Source organism: Gallus gallus, chromosome 5, assembly GCF_016699485.2.
Source record: "Gallus gallus isolate bGalGal1 chromosome 5, bGalGal1.mat.broiler.GRCg7b, whole genome shotgun sequence".
Lineage (NCBI taxonomy): Eukaryota > Metazoa > Chordata > Aves > Galliformes > Phasianidae > Gallus > Gallus gallus.
Window position 1 is genome coordinate 45,931,801 of NC_052536.1, and position 21,303 is coordinate 45,953,103.

The 21,303-nt window shown below is 34.3% G+C and overlaps 1 protein-coding gene across 3 annotated transcripts in view; it reads right to left on the reverse strand.

The window, feature by feature from the left end:
• Positions 1-21,303, reverse strand: part of ATG2A (autophagy related 2A) — a 44,373-nt gene that overhangs the window by 10,061 nt on the left and 13,009 nt on the right. For 2 of the 3 annotated variants that reach the window (XM_040702051.2, XM_015287777.4), the window contains exons 10-33: positions 20,521-20,632; positions 20,106-20,367; positions 19,062-19,212; positions 18,444-18,536; positions 18,089-18,277; positions 16,242-16,515; positions 15,362-15,464; positions 14,173-14,365; positions 13,882-14,024; positions 12,606-12,763; positions 12,182-12,354; positions 11,700-11,850; positions 10,922-11,121; positions 9,985-10,065; positions 8,659-8,765; positions 8,241-8,333; positions 7,305-7,375; positions 6,356-6,432; positions 5,964-6,134; positions 5,326-5,467; positions 4,249-4,451; positions 3,109-3,335; positions 2,437-2,545; positions 494-688 (exon numbers count right to left, since the gene is read on the reverse strand). In XM_040702051.2, the coding sequence (XP_040557985.1) occupies positions 494-688; positions 2,437-2,545; positions 3,109-3,335; positions 4,249-4,451; positions 5,326-5,467; positions 5,964-6,134; positions 6,356-6,432; positions 7,305-7,375; positions 8,241-8,333; positions 8,659-8,765; positions 9,985-10,065; positions 10,922-11,121; positions 11,700-11,850; positions 12,182-12,354; positions 12,606-12,763; positions 13,882-14,024; positions 14,173-14,365; positions 15,362-15,464; positions 16,242-16,515; positions 18,089-18,277; positions 18,444-18,536; positions 19,062-19,212; positions 20,106-20,367; positions 20,521-20,632 (3,678 nt within the window). The remainder of the gene's footprint in view (positions 1-493; positions 689-2,436; positions 2,546-3,108; positions 3,336-4,248; positions 4,452-5,325; positions 5,468-5,963; positions 6,135-6,355; positions 6,433-7,304; positions 7,376-8,240; positions 8,334-8,658; positions 8,766-9,984; positions 10,066-10,921; positions 11,122-11,699; positions 11,851-12,181; positions 12,355-12,605; positions 12,764-13,881; positions 14,025-14,172; positions 14,366-15,361; positions 15,465-16,241; positions 16,516-18,088; positions 18,278-18,443; positions 18,537-19,061; positions 19,213-20,105; positions 20,368-20,520; positions 20,633-21,303) is intronic. The other variant, XM_040702052.2, reaches the window with a different exon arrangement.

The following is a 21,303-nucleotide window of genomic DNA, read 5'->3' on the forward strand; positions in this document are numbered from 1 at the left end:
AAAAAACCTAAAGCTCTATACTAATTCGATTTAACGTGCCACTTATAAACCTATTGTTGAGCAATTACTTCTATTTCATTTTTTAACGTTAATAGTAAGAAAATTTGAAAAATATTTATAAATTATAAAATCAGTAAGACTATAATACATCAAAACAACAACTCTGTATGTGTAATGAAGTCTAAGAATACGCAAAGAAGTAGATGCATGTTCAGAATAAAAATCTGAAAGCTACTAATGTAGTCCTGCACATGTACCATCTAAAGAAAAATGGAAAATTAATCTGACATACTAATATTTACAATGACTTTTTAGGGATTTTTACTATTCAGGAGGAGTCAAGAAAAATAACAGTAATCATTTAAATGACTTCCATTGCTCCATGACCTCACTCATGTTCCTTCTTCTGAAAGATTAACAACTGTATGTAACTTCCACAAAGACAGTTCAGCCTCTATAGTTATAAATGAATTAAAACATTCCATAACAGTACCATGTTTGAATGTGCTTTTCTGGGCATCTCCTTACTACAGTATAGATAGAGAAATTTGTTCATCTGCGATGTAGCTAAGCGATCTCTGATCTCCAAGTCTTGAACAATAAAAATCTGCCGTGACACTGGTTGTTCCAACAGACCAGATTCGCCTTCTGCACCACTTTGGGGGTATATTTCATGCTGGAATTTCACCTTTTAAAACATGAAATAAAACAGCCCAATCAGTGTTACTCAGTCATAAACAAGTTTTAAAAAGAATATCACTAAAAACAAATAAACAGATGGAAAAAACTCACACTCAAACTCATCCTTAAGAAATCCTAAAAACACAGTCCACTATTTTAGATTTTTGTACACCTAATATAAACTTTTCCATTCATACTTGTGTACATATTTGTATTTTAGGATGCAGATTCAAGCCAGGTCAAATAGTAAGCAGTATAAAATGAAGAACAGGTTTTGCTTTTCATTTTAGTATGGACTCCATCCTGTAGCTTTATTTCCTGTTTCTTTCAGTGTGTAGAAGTGCATACCATGCAAACTAGCAACTCTACACTTCTATACTTCAGAATGTTTCTTCCCTTTCAAGCAGACACCTCATAGCTTCTTCCAGTCTCAGTTTCCTTTTTAATCACCTACTATCCACAGTAGTCCTGACAAATTATAATGACTTACCCTTCCTAAATTATAAGCAGTCCTGAATTTCTTTTTTTTTTTTTTCCCCACATCTTGATGCGATTCTCAATAAAAAACCTACAGTTATCTACAAATCATGACTTGTCTTAAGTCCCCTCCTTTTCTGCAATGGGGTAGGCCACATGTAGCAAGCTGAACAGTGTTCTACTGGTCATGTACTGAGATTAAGAAATACTGAATTAAGTGCCCTGTACTTAAGATACACATAATAAATCTTGAGATGAAATGGAAAACATAAGTTGGTCATAAATACTACTAAGAAACTTCTTGGTTTTGATAGTATTTTCTTCACTTTGAGTTCTTATGCAGCCTCACACAAAGTTAAAAAGTAAAACAATAAAAACAAACAAACAAAAAACAAAACAGAACCCTACATCTGAGTACTAACACGGAATATCTACTCTTTAAGCATCTGCAAACTAAGGGACACACCTCCACATGTGGAATATTGAACTCTTCCCGTTTTCCTCTTTTCTACTGCAATGCAATGTTCTGTCTACAACAGGATAAAAATCAGAATCAAGTACTTCTGGCAAATTTTAAGTGGCAACATAATGAATTTTAAGTTGTAGAAGCACCCACAGATTTTAAATGGCATTCAGATTTATGTGGTACCTTTCATTTTCATAGAAATATTTGAGAAAAGCTTAATTAAAAGTTTCTGCTATTGATTCATTTAACAGGAGATTCGGTTAACTCTTTGTCAGTGCTCTTCATAGCACCTGAATCACGCATCTAGTTTCTAACTACAGGCTTAAAAACTACAGCAATATAATTACTCCTGAAGGGTGATAAATAATGCTATGGAAAATACAGCAATAATATTATGATGTAACTGGACGTTATTTAAAACCCAGTTATTAGCAGATGTCCCAATGGATCTACATCTCCACTATTTCACTAAATATTTAATTTCATAGTAGGTGAACCAATCCAGAGGAAAACTGAGGACAGAAAAATACAACAGTTGTACAATATAATGAAAACAAATTTTAAGCGTATAATATTAAGTATCTTCCATCTTTAGAAACATGTTCAGTCACAGAATAAGCAATACTCTGCCAGAAACACAAATACATTTCCTGTTAACTAATTCTAAACCTACCACTTTCAATGTAATTGCTTAGATGTAGACAGATACTACTGGAAGAAAGCCTACTTAATTCAAATGGAAAGCTGCTATTAAACCAGTATACCATGTAATGATATTTTCACAGCCATGGCTAAAGATTTTTGTCATTTACCTTGCTTAATTGTATTTCCATTAGGAAGTCTGGGTTTCTTCCTCTTCCCCCACACGCCGTACTTCTTCCATGTCTTGTCGGTGTATGAGAAGGAGAACTATGGGGACTTCTGTGGGGGAAAAAAAGAAAAAAAGAAAAATAAACCACTTCTCTTGACTAACTTAAAGCCATCTCACTGTGAACAGAGACTGGAAGTTGAGTTAATGTTAACCAAAAGAACCCATTCTATTACTAAGTAACACATACTGACATGGAATGTTAGGTGAATGTTTCCCAGCAAATTTACTTCCATAAATTTTGTCTATGATAACATTAATTCATCTTTAGCTTACAAGACTTCCTTCAAATTAGACCCCAGCTACTACAGCAATAGTCTCTTACACCCCTTAAGCTCCACCTGCTGAGGAAATTTTATTTTTCATCTAACACTTAATAGCAAAACCATTACTCCAGTCTCAAAAGAAATTAATAAATAAAATGCCACAACAAAAATCCAGATTGTTAAGCTTAAGACACTGGAAACATACACTGAGATAGACTTATTTCTTGTGTGGAAGGAGCAAAGGAGTAAGAGAGGCTGACTTAAGGTTAATCTTACTATGCAATCTCAAACCAAAGGGAAGTAAAGTATTTTAAAATGTACTAATGTTCAGAACTATGTCAAATACTTACATGAAACTTTTAGCTGGAGATGGTGGTGGTGCAGACCCAAAATCCCTTCCACCATAAAGATGCCAAATAAGAGAGATTTCCTTCACAACGTAGCGTACCAAAGGAATAGGAAAATGAAGGGGAGCTTTGCTTGCATCTGTTTTTTTCACAGGTTGACTGAAATGATTTTCCTTTATCAAAATTGCATCATCAACCAGTTTTTTTATTATTGGTTCTTCTTCTTTCTCCTAAAAACGTACATAAAAACAAATAACGTTAAGGAGATAAAATATGCATTCCTTACTAAGATGTTTAATTTCTTCCTATGAAAAGAGACTGTTCTATACTGTTTTCTGAAGGTTATACAACACAGGTTTGGTTTAGGAATTACATGTATAAAGTAAAAAAAACAAAAAGCACATAAGAATAAATTAGAAGCTGAGCATAAGTTAAGAATAATGAATTCCAAACTGAAAATAAAACAAAACATTCTGAGGGTAAGGACACCACATACTCCATGTGTACATGACAAACACAGGTCTACTATATAAGCACTACTGGAAACAGACAAGATCGAAGATAACTGGGCAAATACTACTGATCAGGAATCCATAACTAGTTCTGTTTATTAAGCAGAATACAACCAGAGATTATATGAAGAACATGAACACAAACTGTTTTCAGACAGTTTGAGCATAGTTTCCCAAATCTTTTAATGCAGTGGACAGATAGTGGAGTGACATGGTACACAAGCTTTTCTGTGTCTGGTGCTTACAAGATCTTATGCTCACAAGACTACTGAAGCTTGGTCTATGAAAAAAATGAATACAATGTTAAAAGATAACAATGTTGCATATCTTTTAAGTATTGTATTTTTCTTACAACTTCTTTGTAAACTATGCTTTTATTGTAAGCCAAATGGCAATAATTAATCATGAATAAAATGTATATAAGCTCTGATATAATATCCAGCTCACAGAACATTTTCCTGAGATATAGAAAAACTTGATCTATTTAAAAATATTTTTCTGATGGTAACAGTGCATGAACTTCTTTCACCAAAAAAAAAAATTTTTGTGCACTCACAAAACCTTCTAACTCTGTTTACATATAGCTCACATGGATTTTTTTTATTTATTTAGTAATTCTCAAACTTCTTACAGAAACAGCAGCTTTGGGTGCAAAAAGAATGCAGAAATCATCACTTTCTGCAGGAACATCTCCCACGGTTTCATTTATCAGGTGATGAGTGAATGAAGCGTAAGTAGGACTTGGATCTTGTGAGACATTTCCACTCTCATCTGGAAACAGGAAGAGATCTGAGCAAGATGGTTCCTGAGTTTGAGATCTGTCATCCAAAACTCCTGGGAGCAGAGAAAAAACATGCTTCATTGGAAAAGTCTTTACAAAGCATCAACAAAATAACGAGTGATTAAGTGAAACTTGTTACTTTAATTGCAGTATCAGGAGAAGCTGATAGAAGTTGAAGAGACATTTTTAAAAAATTAGTCTACCATACAATTAAAACAATTACAATATATTCATAACTAGTTACTAGAAGAGATAATTCTAAAGATAAAACATTCATAAAAATATCATATAGATACAAAACATCATCCCATTCCAGTAATGGGATGACACTATGAATAACTTCCAGTATCATACCAGTAGCTTACCTTCAACTGTGGAAATAAATATTATCACTATTTGCAGCACAAAATCCTTAGCCAAATTAAACCTGGATTTAGCTGCAATCAGGATGCAGAAGCCATAATTCTGTGTTTAAATCAATTACTTTGTTACGTCTGCTAATTAAAAGATTTCCTCGTGGCTCCAAGTTTTGTTTGTGACTTGGAAGTGTACCATCCTCCTGGTTTATCTCTGTATACACCATAGTGGTTTTCGATTCCTCCACACCACAGAATGCACATAACTTACACCCATGCTAGCTTACTCTGACAATTAGGGGTCTTTGATAGAGACGCACAAAATCTGACACCTTCTTTGCTGCTGCCACTATTTAAGTAATGTGTATCTGACTATGATCTTAAATTAATTTTACATTACTGCTATTAACAGTGAGAATTTAGTACCTGATTGTTAGAAGACTTCAGACATAAAAAGCGTGCTCCAATTATTTCTGCAGTGTCTCAATCAATATACACAAAACTTTTGATCCTGCTTTCCTTAGAGAAAGGTTGCACTTCATGTTTAGTTATGACTCCAATGGATTCTTACCATTAGGCTCTATCTTCGCAGCAGCAGAAGTCTGATGAGTCTCAATTTCCTCCATAGCATCACTCATTAAATCCCGTAAAATCTGTTGCTCTGATTCAGCAAGCAGGGGTCCATGTGAAGAGGGCTGGCTAAAGCTCTCCACCTAGAGGCAACAAACAATAGATGGTCATATTTAAAATAACGGCTATATCATATAAATAAGATTTTGATAGAATGTCCTGTAACACAGCAGTTAAACTTTATTAAAAGCCAGACAACTTTATAAATTATCAATTAAAATGGAACTATGACCTACATGATTCATAAAACAGAACAAAAAACTGATCTGGGGTACTTACTTCATTAGAGGACTTGGACACCTCATATATGTCCTAGAATTTCTTTTTTCATGTTCTATATGAATATAGTACACTAAGTAAACAGCAGAAAACATTTACAACCATCTGGTAGTGATCAAGACAGAAAAAAATAAAACTAAAGGTAACATTTTACTCTCAAATACTTTTGAGTCAGATACAAACTAATTTTTTAAAGCATTTCTTATGTTCTTTGGAGAAGGAATGTAGATATCAAAACTAAAACAGATTAACAGAAAGTGTACAGCTAGTTACATCAATGTTATTTTGTGATTTTTATACCTTCATTTTTGGCTTGTTAACTCCACATTTAATATCTGTTTTACTTGGAGGATGTAAATCACCATAACTCGCAATATACTGTATAAGATTCATTAGTGCAGCACATGAATCAGAGCAGGTGCGAATATGGATTACATCACTGGAACAGCGCAGCTCAAAACGTGGTTTAGTCTGGATAACAAGAAGACACACTTAAGAGTACTCTTAAACTCAATCTGAAGTTCCATAAAAATAGCTTCTATACACAGTTTAAAATTAGTCAAATAGAACTAAAAAATGTACACACAAACTTAAAAAAGTATACTTGATTCTAAATAAAATAAAGTAATTTATAAATCACAAATCAGTCCTCGTTATTTTAGATTTTGTTTTATTTGTGGTTAAATACTTACTCTTTCCCCATCTGAATCAGATTTTACTGTTGTAATAGTTAGTTCCAGCAGGCCCATATCCATAACACGAACATAATCTGAAAGACAATACATAAAAAAATTTAAAAAGAAAAAAAAAAAGTATCTTCCCATTTTTATTTTTGGTTGTTAAAGTATTAAAGCAGATCATTTTGCCAAAACTTTTTCCAGTACAACGCTTGTAGGAACACTACCTGTGTGCAGTGCAATCTATTAGAAATTCATCCTTATCCTGTCCACATAAGTTAGAGCCAGAGGCACACAGAGACTGCGTGACTAAGCATCCTAGCTGCTTACTGTTGAAGTAGTAGAGAGGACGTTTTAATACCGTACCCATCGTTCAGTACCAAGAATAACTTACCTCCCCACTTTTTTGTTTTAACACCACACGCATGCCTTTATTCTGTCCTTCACTAGAGATATCTCAGCTAAGCTAAATACACTCATTTGTGGGCACAGAGCTTCATCACTTCTCCATTTTTTTTTTTAATATTGCTGCAAGTTTCTCAATTCTAACAGTTGCTACTGTATAAAACAGAGTAGAATAGCTAATATTTTTCTGATAAGATTACCTAGAATTTCAAGCCATACAACAACTTTCAAGTTCAACTACTGAGAATGTGTAACTCGTGAAAAGAGCTTCTCTGACATGCTTCTGTGACTATAAATCTAAACTGGAACAATCATTTTTCCTTCAGTACTGAACTACTCATTTCATATCCAGCTAGCCACTACTCATCTTATCAAACCTTCAATAATCTTTATATATGCTGAATATTCCTGTAAGGCTCTAACATGCGCTACGAGATATGGTTTAGTAGTGTAGCTGTAGTAACGGTGATAGGAGGACGGTTGGACTAAATGATCTTGTAGGTCCTTTGCAACCTTGTGATTCTATGATCAGAAATTCAAGAACTGATTAAATCCTTACCTCTATGGAGGTTTACCATAACAGTGTTGCACTTGTCAGACAGATGCAAAGCAGCTTCATCTAAAATTATCCTAGAACATCAGTAAACCAAAACAAACAAACAAAACACTAGATGAAATAAACACATCAAATAAATGCTACAACATTCAGCAGGCATGGAAAAGAAACAACATTTAGAATAGAAAAATATATCCTAATTCCAAACTCTACACGATCACTTTAACTTCTCATAATTTCCAAATCTGTCAATTAACTCTGTAACATGAATCTAATAACTGCAAGATTCATTCACTTTCGCTAATTACTTCCATTTATAAATTTGGTCCTTCCTAAAACAAACAACAACAACAACAAAAACGCATGTATAGAATTATTAGAGTAATACTTTTATTTATTTTTTATTTTTTTCTTAAAGAACAAATATTTGTTTAAAAGACCATCTAGCAGGTATTACCAATAGAAATTAGTAACCTGGCAGATGTTCCTCACCAGAACATCCATGTGCTTACAGGTCCTTACATACATGTTCTGATACTAATATACAAAGAATGCATATTCAGATAGAGTTTCATTGTTATCAACATACTAAAGATAGTCAATAATCCGTAAATATTTTGTTAATTAATACATTTACACATAATAAATCTAGCTGAAACATTAAGTGCTGGTAATCAAGAAAATGCAATTTTGTTTTTCCAGCTTTCATTATTTTTAAAAATTGCAGAATTGCTAGTTATTAACAAAAGCAATCCAACAAAAAGAGTAACGTGTTTAGCCTAATAAAAAAGAATGATTACACATGAACAAAGTATATTTCAAAGATATAGTTCACCAGTGTTATCATTTACACAATGTGAATGCTTCATAGATCAAATAGCAAACAAGCACTACAAGTTTCACAGAAGATCCTGTGTTTCACAAGCACTTAAATTATACCTGAGAGTAGAATAGGATTTATCTACTGCAACACTGCTGGAAATGCTGAAAGTTTCAACAGTAAGTAGAGATCTGACTGGCAAATACACGGGCCTAGCAACAAATAGAAAAATATTTTTTTTTAATTAAAAATCGTGGTTTATTATATAAAATATGTATTGTGTAATAACAAATAATTTTTATTTCTCATTGATAAACTTACTTTATATATCCATACATTTAGAAGCAGCCAAACCTTCCCTGTCTTACACAAGTGCTTATCTTGCTTCAGATTTCTTACAGTTTGCTGTATTTCTATTTAGCATGTTTTCCAAACAAATAAATAAATGTTATTAACAATATACAAACTAGAATGTTTAAAATGAATAAATATATTGCTGCAGCGCCACCAAATGACACAGACTTGCATTTTATTTACCTGTAATCAAGAGCACAACTCCATAGATGCACATGAAAAGTTGTAACCGTAGCTGGAGGATTATACCCCAAAACAGGCTCATCAGAAATATTCAAAAAATATAAAATCTAAAAATCATAAATATATAATTATAATATTTCAGCATCTGCTAATTTAACAAACAATAACACATTAGAAAAAAGAAAATCTGTAACAGGTACGATAATAAAACATTTTATTACTGGAAGGAACAGGTAGTGAAGTAAGCTCAAATATTTGAAAGTGCTTACCCAGTATATGAACATAGGAGAGCACTGAATGTAAATTGGGCAAAAAATGCAACAAACAAACGTGTAGACTTAAAGATGCGGAAGAGATTGATCCACAGAATCCAAAGTGGCTGGCCATCTAGCTCCTAACATACCATTTCTAAAACATTACCCAGTTCCATTCATCTGTCTTTGCTATTGTTTGTATTTTCATTTCGATACTACAGTATCAGCAGTAATGTAGATCACACTGCATGTAATAAATTCCTATCCTCCTCATTGAGATGATATCTCTCAGATTTCTCTCTCAAATCTGTTACGCTCTGAAGGTTTCTCTTTAAAATTGTTTCAAGTAACGTCCAAATCAGTAGTACTAGTCTTTTAGTCATGTGCCCTACTTACTCCTATGACCCATTCCACCTCCTTCCAGAAAAGATATCCAAGTGCACTTCAGACAACATTAACTGAACAAAAATTCACTCTGTAAATAATAAGCAGGACTATGTAAAGCAGAGAACTCACAGAAGCACCATGGAGAGAAAAAAGCTGTGAAATGGCTGAGCTCAAGGCAACAAGTACAGCTCCATACAGTAGCACATAAGAAACGAACATAAAAATAAGCATATTGTGTTGAAGGATAAGCAGGATAAGCTTAAATGAGATAGTTTACTATCTGTAATTCAGTATGGTGTACATGCAAATACATACACCTACTACTGCTACTCTGCTAACGGCAAAACAGGAAACAGAAATCAGCAACTGAGGAATTAAGTGAGCAGAAAGGGAAAATGCAAAAATGATTTCGGCACTGCAAGTAGTGGGGTTTTGGTTGGGTTAGTTTGGGGGCTTTTTTCTTTTTACATTGTTTATTTACGTCAAGGATTATTAATGCACTTTCATAATGCAAGAAATTAATGGATTACTGATTTTTAATCTGAAATCATCTTTCCACAGGGTAAAAAAGTAGGACAAAACCGAATATAAAAGCTCTGAGGTTTAGTTTCAAATTTAAAGCAATTGCCATAAAATAATGAGACTGAAGTTGAAAATGCAGATGAGGAAACTCTAGAAATCTGACCTGTTCATGCCAGCTTAGACCTGAAGGCAACACTCTGTGTTGAAGGGTGGCTCCTCTTAGCCCAACAGCAACTAGAAATTCCTGTACAAGAAAGCTGCACAAATTAGTTTACATGAAATACATACAAATGATTGAGATCTAGATTATGAAGTATTCACCCTTGCTCTCCCAAAATTGACTATAAATTGTCTAAACAGAATTGTCTAAAAATGGAAGGACTGGATCAGGATTAAACAAAACAACAACAAAAAATCTGTTTCCTAAAACAGAAACCTTGTTTAATATAGTCTAGTATTTGTGATAGTCTGAAAATTATTATCAATTTTCTAGTGGCAGTAGGAAGGCTATTCATTCATTCTAAGCTTCACCAGGAATTAAAAGGAGTACCAACCCAGTGGAGTCCCATATTACAGTGTGTTTAAACCTGAGTCAACTGAGCCACAGTGACATTCTGCTGCTATGCAGATTCCTTCCCTCCCTAGATTACTTTACCAACCTGTTTGTCACCATTATGCAGCCAAACAGGTCATCTTTTAGCCATGCTAATGAATGCTACTGTTGAAGCCAACTCAATTACCAGAGAGCTGCTTCAAACAGGCAAGCAAAGGCTATGCAATAGACAACACTGTCAGTAAACTGATTGGAATAACTTGTAACTCTTCATATTTGTTTTGCCTGGTTTGATTAACTCAACCAGGTTAAAACACAAAAGGTCAGTTGGACAGTAAGTATATCGTGTGATCAGCAAAGTAGTGGAAGAATTACTACATTGTGCTGATAGATAAAATTCACAATTCACCCATGAAAATCCAATTTTAACAAAATTAAAAAGTGGCTCATAAGTAACGGTTTCTTCATCTATAAACCTTGTAATGTAAAATCTAAGTACTCTGATATACACAGAGATGAATAAAAGCACAAACTTAAAAACACAAACCTTTGTATTGCTCTCTATTTTATCTGATTGGATTTTGACTGCAACGGTCAGCATGTTTGGGCAGTTCTCTCCCACACCATCTGAAGATGTCCTACTAAGACCATCTTCTTCCGAAAAACAAATAGTAGGTTCTAACCAATGGGGACGTATTGTGCTGGGCAGTCGAATTTCAGATGAAGGGACGGCCCCATCCACCATACCTGCAGAAATTGTGTAGTGAGTTACACTGTGGTTCAATGCTGCTACTAATGAAGTGTTAAGGAAAATCCTTTTTATTCTTAATGTCTTTAAAATCCTTCCATTACCACCAAATAGTCAGGCATACACACAACCACAAATTGCAAAAGAAAGGTTACAGGTGATGCAATATTTAAAAAACATGGTTATAGCTAAAATCTTTAATCTAACTAAAATTTTGTGAGGTGTTTTTTGTTTCTTTTTTGTTGTTTCTTTTGTGTCCAGTACCTTTTTAAACAAAATAGCCAGTACCATGCATAAGTGTCTACATTCATAATAAAGAACAGATTGTACAGCTAACATGTATAAGAGGACCACAAAATCTTTAAAGACAAGCAGTTGACAGGAAAAGCTTGAACTAAACTGCTGCATCACTGCAGTATCTTAGGAGCATTATCCATGATTTACAATTAAGTGATATACTACCAGGGCAGAAAAAGCGGGGGGAAGGGGGGAAATAGCAGCATTTTCTTCTCCTGAAAAAATGCAAGAATATCTCCTTCAAATTTAGCTCCCACAGCCACCTCAACCCCAACCCTACCTTGATGATACAAATTGAGGCTGCTAGAATGGAGACAAACGTAGTGTCTATCTTCAAAACCTTCATATTTAGTCACACTGAAAAGTGAACCATTGTTGAATTCTAACCAGAATTCTCCATATTTTCCTTCTAGCGTTTTTCCATCATCCTGCTGAAGGAAGAGCAGAAATGATATGCTGAGTTGATGCAGTTAGATAGTTCAGACTAACCTAACACTTGCTACTAACATCATTTTTCTGCTTGCATTTCATTATTCTTATGCTGAACTAAGTTCAAAAAAAATTGCTAAAACATTATGTCACTTTACAGTGTAGTTACATTATAGTATGTAGAATGTAAGAAGATTACAGAGTTACTGTTATATACACTTGTTCCTTCAAGGAGACAGGACATTTTGCATGAAAGGGTCCAATGGCCAAAGCAAAAGAACTTTTTACGTACCATATTTGATTTTATGTTATTTTCCAGCCTCAGCATCTTACCTTTACATCTGTGAATATCGACACTAATCCATGTGTAACATTTAGCTGAACAGATAGAAAGCTTTGCGAATGTTTATTCTGCGGGTCAAGCTTTTTCCTTCTGCGTGAACGATAATTTGGATCAACAGTGGAATAATATTGTAGTGTTTCCTCTTCAGATCCACTCTCATCATCTAAGAAATAAAATAGCAAATGACTAACTTTTTAGTTAACACACATTATACCAATAACTCATTGTTTATCCAGGTGGTGCAATTTAATTTCACACTTATTTTTACTTAATTGGAAAGCAGTCTACATTTTTTCTTCTCAGTTTAAAAACTTTCTTACAAATTTGCACGTTCTTTCCAGTATCATGATAATCACTTCAGCCAATTATGCCCTTGTATCACAACAGTTCAAGAGGATCTATTATGTGCATTACCATAATTAACTGCAGATTTAAATTGACTGAAGCTGTCTTTACTGAAAGTATTGATGAGTTGACTGGCCACAGATAGTCCAACACCATAAGAAAGGTTTTCAAATGTTTCTACAGGAGATGGAGCGGTTGGTTCCCACAGCAGCAAATCATTGCTGATTCTAGAAAGAAATACATTATTATCATTATATAAAATACTATATTCCAAATAAGATGAATAAAGCACTATCTCCTTCACAAATTTTATATACCAGATTGCATAAACGAAGAGGAGAAAGGTCAAGAGAACAAGAAAGAATAATGTTTCCAGGAATAAAAGCCATAAATAATGAAAATTTATTTCCCCCCATAATTACAGTATGCATATGGCATATTATAGCATTAATAGTGACACAGAAATCTCTAGTAATTGGTGCATGTTGGACAAATATGCTGGGGAGAAAAAATATTTTGATCACATCAATTTCAAAGTGAAGTTGCTGGAAACATTATTTATTTTGATTTTACATGAGTCTGTGTCTATTAGTGCAACAGAACTTGTACGTTCAATAACCTGAGCATTCAATGAAAGTTTAAGCATTGCAACCTTAGAAGAAAAATAATGGCCAACACAGGATAGCATAAATCATTATCTTTCTCCATGTAGGTAACATGTAGCATAATAGTTATTTTTTTTAATCAGTATTTGAGTTGCTTTTACCCTCCTCTCTCCCTGCCACATATTAGGAACAACTAACAGAAACAGCGACAGGAATCAGGATTTAAGTCAAGTTCACTTTCCCTCATTAGCCTCTGTAAAAGTTAAAATAACAAAAATAAAAACGTACTGCTAGAGTTTTGCCCCTGCCTTATGAACTTTTAATTTTTAAGAGGAAAGTCACTGAATTAAAAGGAAAAAAAAAGAATTCAACAGTTTTTGAAGTATAATGATTATTTATAAAGGAGAATTCAGAAATATTAGGGCAGAACTACGCACTGTGAACAAAGATCTGAATAAATTTTTCACTGAAAGCAAAAGGCTATTTAACTTTATCCTTTGTTCACAAAATCTGCCGCATACTTTTTCAACAACTGGCTCCTATAGCACCAATCAGACATATGATAGTGCCCCTGAAGTTAACTCTCAAGTGAAACGTATTTTACAAAGTACTTTATATTCTCAGGAAACCATTCAAATGAATTCCAGCTATAGTCACTCATTTAAATGCTTTCATCAACAATTAGTACAGAACTAGAAGTATAGGCAATGATAACTAAGTAAAACAATTATCATACTTGCCTGTTATAAAGTTTTTCATAAAAGCTTCTGTTTGGTAATGTTAAGTGAATGTTTGGTAACATGAGCTCCAGCACATAATGAGAATTGTTAATTGTTTTATCCTGAAACTCAGTCATTTCAACTACATCTCCTGGCATCACCATCTGAAAGAAAAACAAAACAAACCCCAAGGTGAAAATAAAAACAAACAACTGTGTGTCAGAAGATGCACGTAAGCGAGAAGATCTAAGTGTGAGAATACATTAATTTTACGTACTATTAGCACAAAGCAATAATAAAATTTCAAAGTACCTCTTCATTTTCAAACATGACTCTACGAGAAGAAAAAGGAGAAGGCTCTGGTCTTCTAATATCACAGACATCTTTCAAAGAATGAGGCCCTCCTTCTTCTTCTTCTTGAAAGTTAACATCTCCTTCCTCCTCCTCAGCTGCTATCCTTTCCAGAATGGAGTGTACAGCCAGAGGGTTTATTTTCAGTACAATCCTGATGTTGGAGATGCAGAACAAGCCATTAGAGATGCAAAGAATTTTTATATTACTGCAGAGACACATGTCTGCTCTACTATTAAACCAGTAAGCACAAGTAGACTTAGCAAGTCAAAGATCAGGGCTCTTTTATCAGCAGGAACATTTTGTTAGAGGGAGTGACAAACTGAGAAAAAACACCAAACTTAAAGGCACAAAGGAATGTAGAAAGAATCACCAGGCCAAAAGGTTAGTGTCTGTTATTTTCAACACTATCAAGCAACCATGGGGTGACCACAGAAAATGCTTTCTCAAAATAATGTTTTTATCTTCATGCCATTAGCAGCTATCAGAAACAAACAAAAATAAAAACAAACTAATGCTCTGCATGCTCTCTGTACATCATGACTACAAACTCTTACAGAATATTTTATTTCTATCATCATACAAAAAAAAAAAACATACTGAAAAAAATTTCCATGCAGAAATACTGTCAAAAAGCCACTGAAAATTGTGGCAAAAAATATACGTAGCAAATTCTAAAGTCACCTTTTTAAACAGCATTAGGTGATTCTGTCCAGTAACTGAGGCATTGTGTTGCCTTACAAGTTGCAACAACACTCAAAACAAGTATTCTCATTGTTGTTACAGCTTTGTACCAGTTTATTAATATTTTGAGTCAAAAATCTATGCTTTTGTTGTTGTTGTTCTGTATTCAGTCTTCAATGTAAAAGTAAGAGAAAATGTAAAGTGACAAATTAGATTGCACAAAGTTTCAAGTCTTCTTCAAGATCACCTTGAACTGAAATTTACTTAAACCTATCCAGAAAACATTATCCACTAAAACCATCTTGATGATAAAGACAGAATTTTCCTAAGTTCTTGGGTTCCTTTCACGTTCTTTCTTCACAATTAATTTTAAAGCATTCACCACACAAGTAGTCAGCATTAAAATTTCAACAACAGCAGTACTTCAAAAATACTATCTACACTGAAAAATAAAACATTATTTTACCGAGGCCAATCAAAGTTGTCTGATGATGTTATATCTCCATCAACACCGCCAGACACTTGAAAAAATTTTACTGGTGCTTGTGTTTTATCTTCTTCAAATGAACCTAAACAGAAAAATATAGTAGAAAAAAAGTTGACTCAGGAACGACAACCGCTATCTACAGGGTGCCTGTGATAATCTGAACACACAGAAAGACAGTAGAAAAATTCATGAAAATAATGACAGCTGCTAACTTAAGGTCACCTGCCCCTCAGCTTGGAGTCCAATAGGCTGACCTATCCAAGCTGCTCACAAGGCACCTTTGTGCATTTTCTCTTCCTTTCCACAAAAAAACACATCAACTTCTACAATTTGAAAGCTGTTTGGTTTCTGTCTTCTTACTTTGTAAGATACTTGGGTTATAAGAGTATTACCATTTTCTCAATGGCAATTATTTAGGAAACCATATTTCTCTATATTTTTAAACTAGAACTGAGATTTCTCATTTAACTGTATTCCTCCCATAGCATCTACAAAATTAGCCCAAAGCAATGAGAGATACAGGAAAATACTAAACTGAAAACAAAGACATAAGACAACACGACAGAAAATAACAGAAATATTAGCTCAGATCTCAAGCACTGCACCTATGTCCATTATCCCCATCTCCTATTTGTATTAATTGACTTATGCTAATTTCTAGCACAGAACACTACACTGCATGAGAGGTATCTGCTCCAAAATGGAGATGGAATGTTAGTCCATCAAAAGGAGAGAAGTCATTATTAATCCTTAATGGAAGACCTTTGTATCAACTGGGTAATTTCTGGTAAAAATAATAATAATAATAATAATAATAATAATAATAAAGAATATTCAAACACAATGTGAACACACTTACCAGTTAGCTCTTTAAAAGTGAGTTCTAATTTAACCTGTTCTGGAGTTGAGCCTCCTATAAACTCAGTTTTAAATTCTATATCTGTAAATTCAAGATGAAGAATCTCTTTCTGAAGTGACTTCTTAAACCACGGTCCTCTTTCCTGATCTGACCGCAGGTCAGGTATTGGGAAGCGAACAGACAAATTTAGTGCAGGGGCAGAGACTTGAACTGAAACTCTACAGTTTGCAGGAGTATGCGAATCGTCCAGAAAAACTTCAGTGAATGCTTTATGCTAAAACAAATAAACAGAAGAAAATAAAAAAAACCTGTATTAGAGAAAATAATGCTAAAAATAACTACGGAGAAAGCTTTTTCTGTAATACTCTAAAAAAAAAAAAAAGCTCAGTTTCATATATTGCACATAATAGATGAAGGACCGATCATTATTACTTTCTAGATTACTCTTCTATTATTGATACTGTTAAAAATCCTCTTAATTTTAAGTCAAATATTTACAACAGCGGTAGCAATCTTTCATAAATGGTTAGTTTTCCCCTTCAAATTAGAGTAAGAGTACCAAACTATACTCAGCAGCAGTTAGGAAATCCTACAGAAGCACAGAATGTCCCAAGCTGGAAGGAACCCAAAAGGACCACCGAGTCCAACTCCTGTCTCCACACAACACTGCCCAAAATTCAAACCCTATGTCTGAGAGTGCTGTCCAAACATTTATTCAACTTACAGAAGCTCAGTGCTGTGACCACTGGCCTGGGGAGCCTTTTCCATGCCCATTACCCTCTGGTGAAGAATCTCAACCTGACCCTCCCCTCACATAGCTCCATGCCATTTCCTCAAGTCCTGTTGCTGTCACTAGCGATCAGCACCTGCCCCTCAGTCTTCTCTTCTTTAGGCTGAACAAACCAAGTGACCTTGTTAAAACCATTACTCAGAGATTTAATAAATAAAATGCTACTGTTGCGAAGCCAGGAACTACCAGCTGCATGGCTGCCCCTTTCAGTATGTCCTGGGTTCCAGCTCCTGTCACTGACATGTGTCATTCAAGACCTCCCTGTGGATGGCACCCTGTTGACCATCAATGAAAAGACTCCAATTTTCAGAACATAACTGCACTGATAAAAATTGTTAATATCTTATACATTTTCTACACAATTAGCAAAATTTCATTCACTGATATCTGGACTCTCTTAATTAAGTTTTGAGAACTAATTGTTCTGTAATCAACGTAACATTAAAATTCTTTGACAGTTTTTCATGTGAAAAGTCAGTTAGTTCATTAATCCTCTATTATGTCATTTGAAAAAGAGCCTTCAAGTTAAATATTCTTATGCTAAATATACTAATATTAATCCTACTGACAACTTGAACCAAGATTAACAAGCTGCAACTTCTGTTTGTCCTTGATCACTGCAATGCAATGCATCAGTTGCCTGTCCCTTCTATTACCTGCACCAAAAGTGGATATGGCGCAGTACAGAAAACTGGGCTGACTGACAACTTAAAATTTCAATACATATGTAAAACTGTAAGCAACAGTTACTGCTGCTAAAGAGCACGACAGGACAGATTCAAAATTAGAAATCATTCAAGATTTCCCCTTTTTGTCCAGCTCTGTTTGTCTCAAGAAGCTGTGAAATTGCACAGTTTATGAAGTAGCTATCATATTCTTTAGGTCTGTTATCATGCATGCAATCACTGAATCTAAAATGAGTATCCAAATCAGACAGCTTCTGTTCTTTATCAGAACTTATAAACCAGCAAAAAAAATCCCACAGGTTAGAAAACTGACCTGTCTTTCTGTTGCAAAAATTCAGCATGTTTCTTAATAAATTTCATTTTTAACTTACCAAATTTATGTGTTTGTTGTAAGAAGTATACATGTGAGATGCCATCATCTCCACTGTAGTTAGTTTCTGTGGTTGAAGTAAGGAATTTAATCTGTCCACAATACTAATATCCAGCTCACAAAACACTGGACTTAACTTTATTTGTAACTCTGCTTTCTGTGGAACAGAACTAAGTCTGCCTTGGCTACCCTGAAAAGAAAGAGAAAAAGTACTAAAATCCTTAAAAACAATATAATGAAGCAAATAATTATTGGTTAAATACTCTCAGTTGTACAAGATACCTTCTTGTAAAAATGAACAAAACTAGACAAAGGCTATTATGCAGAAACTTGGTGTTTTTAATATCCCTCCTTACCTGAGGTCCTCTATTCTCTGAATGCCTATAATGAAGCTGAAGGCATGGCAGTGCATGAGAATCATTTTCTTCTTCAGAACGAAATGTCAGCAGCTTTAAAATAATAGAGTTAAGATAATTAATGGATAATAAGAAGAGTTGTCATAGCAGAACATATTTATGATATTTTTACTAGAAAAGATAGCATGTAATCCTGGATTCAAGTTAATGAATAGAGTCTTGGCCCAACCATTTACTCCATCCCTTTGTTCAGTCACTTCATTAGATGCTTCTCATCATTAAAAGAGCTCGAACATTAATCATCACCTAAAGGAATTTCCCCATTCCTTAACTCCATGAGTAAGTGTTTGGAAAAAGCTTACTCTAATTCCCAAACTGAGTTAAGTATATTTGAAAGAGGAGTAAATTAGTGAAGTTTGGTTAACTAATACCACCTTTGACAGGTATGACAGCAGTCTGGTTCAACATCTGATCTTGCAACAAATACAAGACATATCTTAAAACCATAGCATTTATAAACTTTTTACATAAATACTGTAACTATTTTAAAATCTAGCATTTTCAATTACACAATTTATATTTTCTGGGGAGATACCCTATTTTATTTTATTTTTTTACCTCTGTATAGTGAGGCTGAATGGAATGAGAGTCAGTAGAGAAAAGGCATTCCAGAAACTCCATATTCCCAATAGATAAATCCGTACTAAAACTGCGAGAAGCAGACCTTTGTCTTTGTTCATAGGACACTTTGATGCCAGTACCTATAAATCTGAATGATAAAAGGTATGAATTACGGAAATTAGCATGAAACAATAAAATTAAGAAAAGTCAAGCTTTAAGCATGGGAAAAAAAGTATCACTGCAAACGTTTTCAACATCATTAAAACTGTTGCAATTTGTAACTTAAAACAATTTTTCTAGTTATCACTTTATCAAGAAAGTGAAAGGATTTCACATCACACGTTCAACAATGATTAATGTACAGAAAATCACGAAGACCATTTTAGACATTTAACAACGTGTTATTCAAGAAAAGCTGCAAATCTAACATCCTTATTTAGACAATGTCTGATGCCTAAGAAAGTTTAGATCAGAGCCATAAAGTAAGAAAACATATTTCCACTCCTAAATGCTCTGTATCTCAGGCTGCACTGGGGCAATTAAAACTTCTGGGCAAAAAATTGTTTCCTGAACTAGGATCTTCTTAACTGCATTCTGTATTGTATAACTGTATAATTTGTATTTTGCAATAAGTAAAAACCTAAGTTTCTCAAAACAGAATCCTTCTTTTGCAATAAAGATGGTCCTAAAAATACAGCTATTTCTGAAGAAGTCATTTAGGTAATGATCCCGATTCCCTGGCTTTCTGCAGTAGAAACTGTGCCTAGTTTAATCAATCTGTAATAGAAGGGAGCTAGGCTCACTTCATTGTTTATGCACTTCTCATATGTTGTGCTTGTTTGTTTGTTTGTTTTTTTAATAAAAATAGCAGTAGTCTTAGACAACAGGTGTCAAAACATAAGGCTATTTTGAAATGAACAGTCTAACATTCAGTTAAGTTGCAAGCCCAATGGATATAAACTTTATTGTTTATTCAAGCTTACTTAACAGATATATATATATGTATATATTAAATTGGTTTATTAATAAGCAAAGTTATACCTAAGGTGATCATGAGAACAAGCTTCTGAAAATACTTCTTGGAAGGACAGAAAATCTTCAGTTGCAAACTTAACTGGCTCAATCTTTTCTATTCGGGCAAAGAAATCTCGAGCCATTGGTGTCAAAGGGTTATGGTTCAGTGAACTTTCAGCTGGAGGTAAGGGGTCAATATGAAGTACAGACACTGAGAAAGTTCCCACTGTGAGTCTAAAAAGAAGCTCAGGTCTGGATTCATCCACAGAAACAGATCTGGATGGAATAGCTGAAATATAAAATTAAGTTTGTGTAAACAACAAATTCGTAACATTATCTTCTTTTTTTTTTTTTTTTTTTTTTTTTTTTACCATATTGCTCAATCAAACTTTATTTCCAGTATCATCTAGGGAGCAGAATGTAAAACAGCATTTTTACTTACATGTCCTCCTTAAGGAAGCCTGGTGAACCACGTTGGCTGCAAGCGAAGAACCTCTTGGAGGCTGTAGTTCTTGTTTGTTACGATCAAGAAAATCACCCCAGGTTGGTTGAAGCTAAAACAAAAATACATATGATCTTGAAGTTTGCTAAATAGATGTGTATATATATGTGCATAAAAGAGATAGCTGTTCCAAAAGTAATGCCTCCTATGTTATTACATTAGTCCACATTGTCAGAGGTGAATGTTGGAAGTAAGGCAATAGAGATTAAACCTTCCCATCAATATATTCCATTGTTGCTGAGCAACAGATGGCAGCAGAGGGTAGTCTGACAAAAAGGCACCACACAAGAAGCAAAGGCGTGAAACTGAATTTCTCCATGAAGAAAAAATTGCACTCACTGACATTCATCAATGCTTGCTGAACGTTTATTGAGACCACAGAGTGGATGTGAGCACAGCAAGAAGGTGGGTGCTGTGTTTCAGCAGTGGTTGTCAGCAATGTGAATGACAAGCCATGTTTTGGATAGCCACGTACAGTCATACTATGAAATGAAGAGTGTCTTGATTAGCTCATCCACACAAATCAGCAGATTATGAACAGGGAATGTGTACAGAGCTTAACATCAGCTTCAACGTACTGGAAATGATGGTGGCAATGTTGGAATATTGTGAAGTTATTACTATTTGGGTCCCACAAATGCTCATTCTGGAACAGAAAGAACACTGTATGCAGTTTGTCAGGACTCAGTGAGCCAATATGAAGCTGAAAGTTTCCTGACTCAC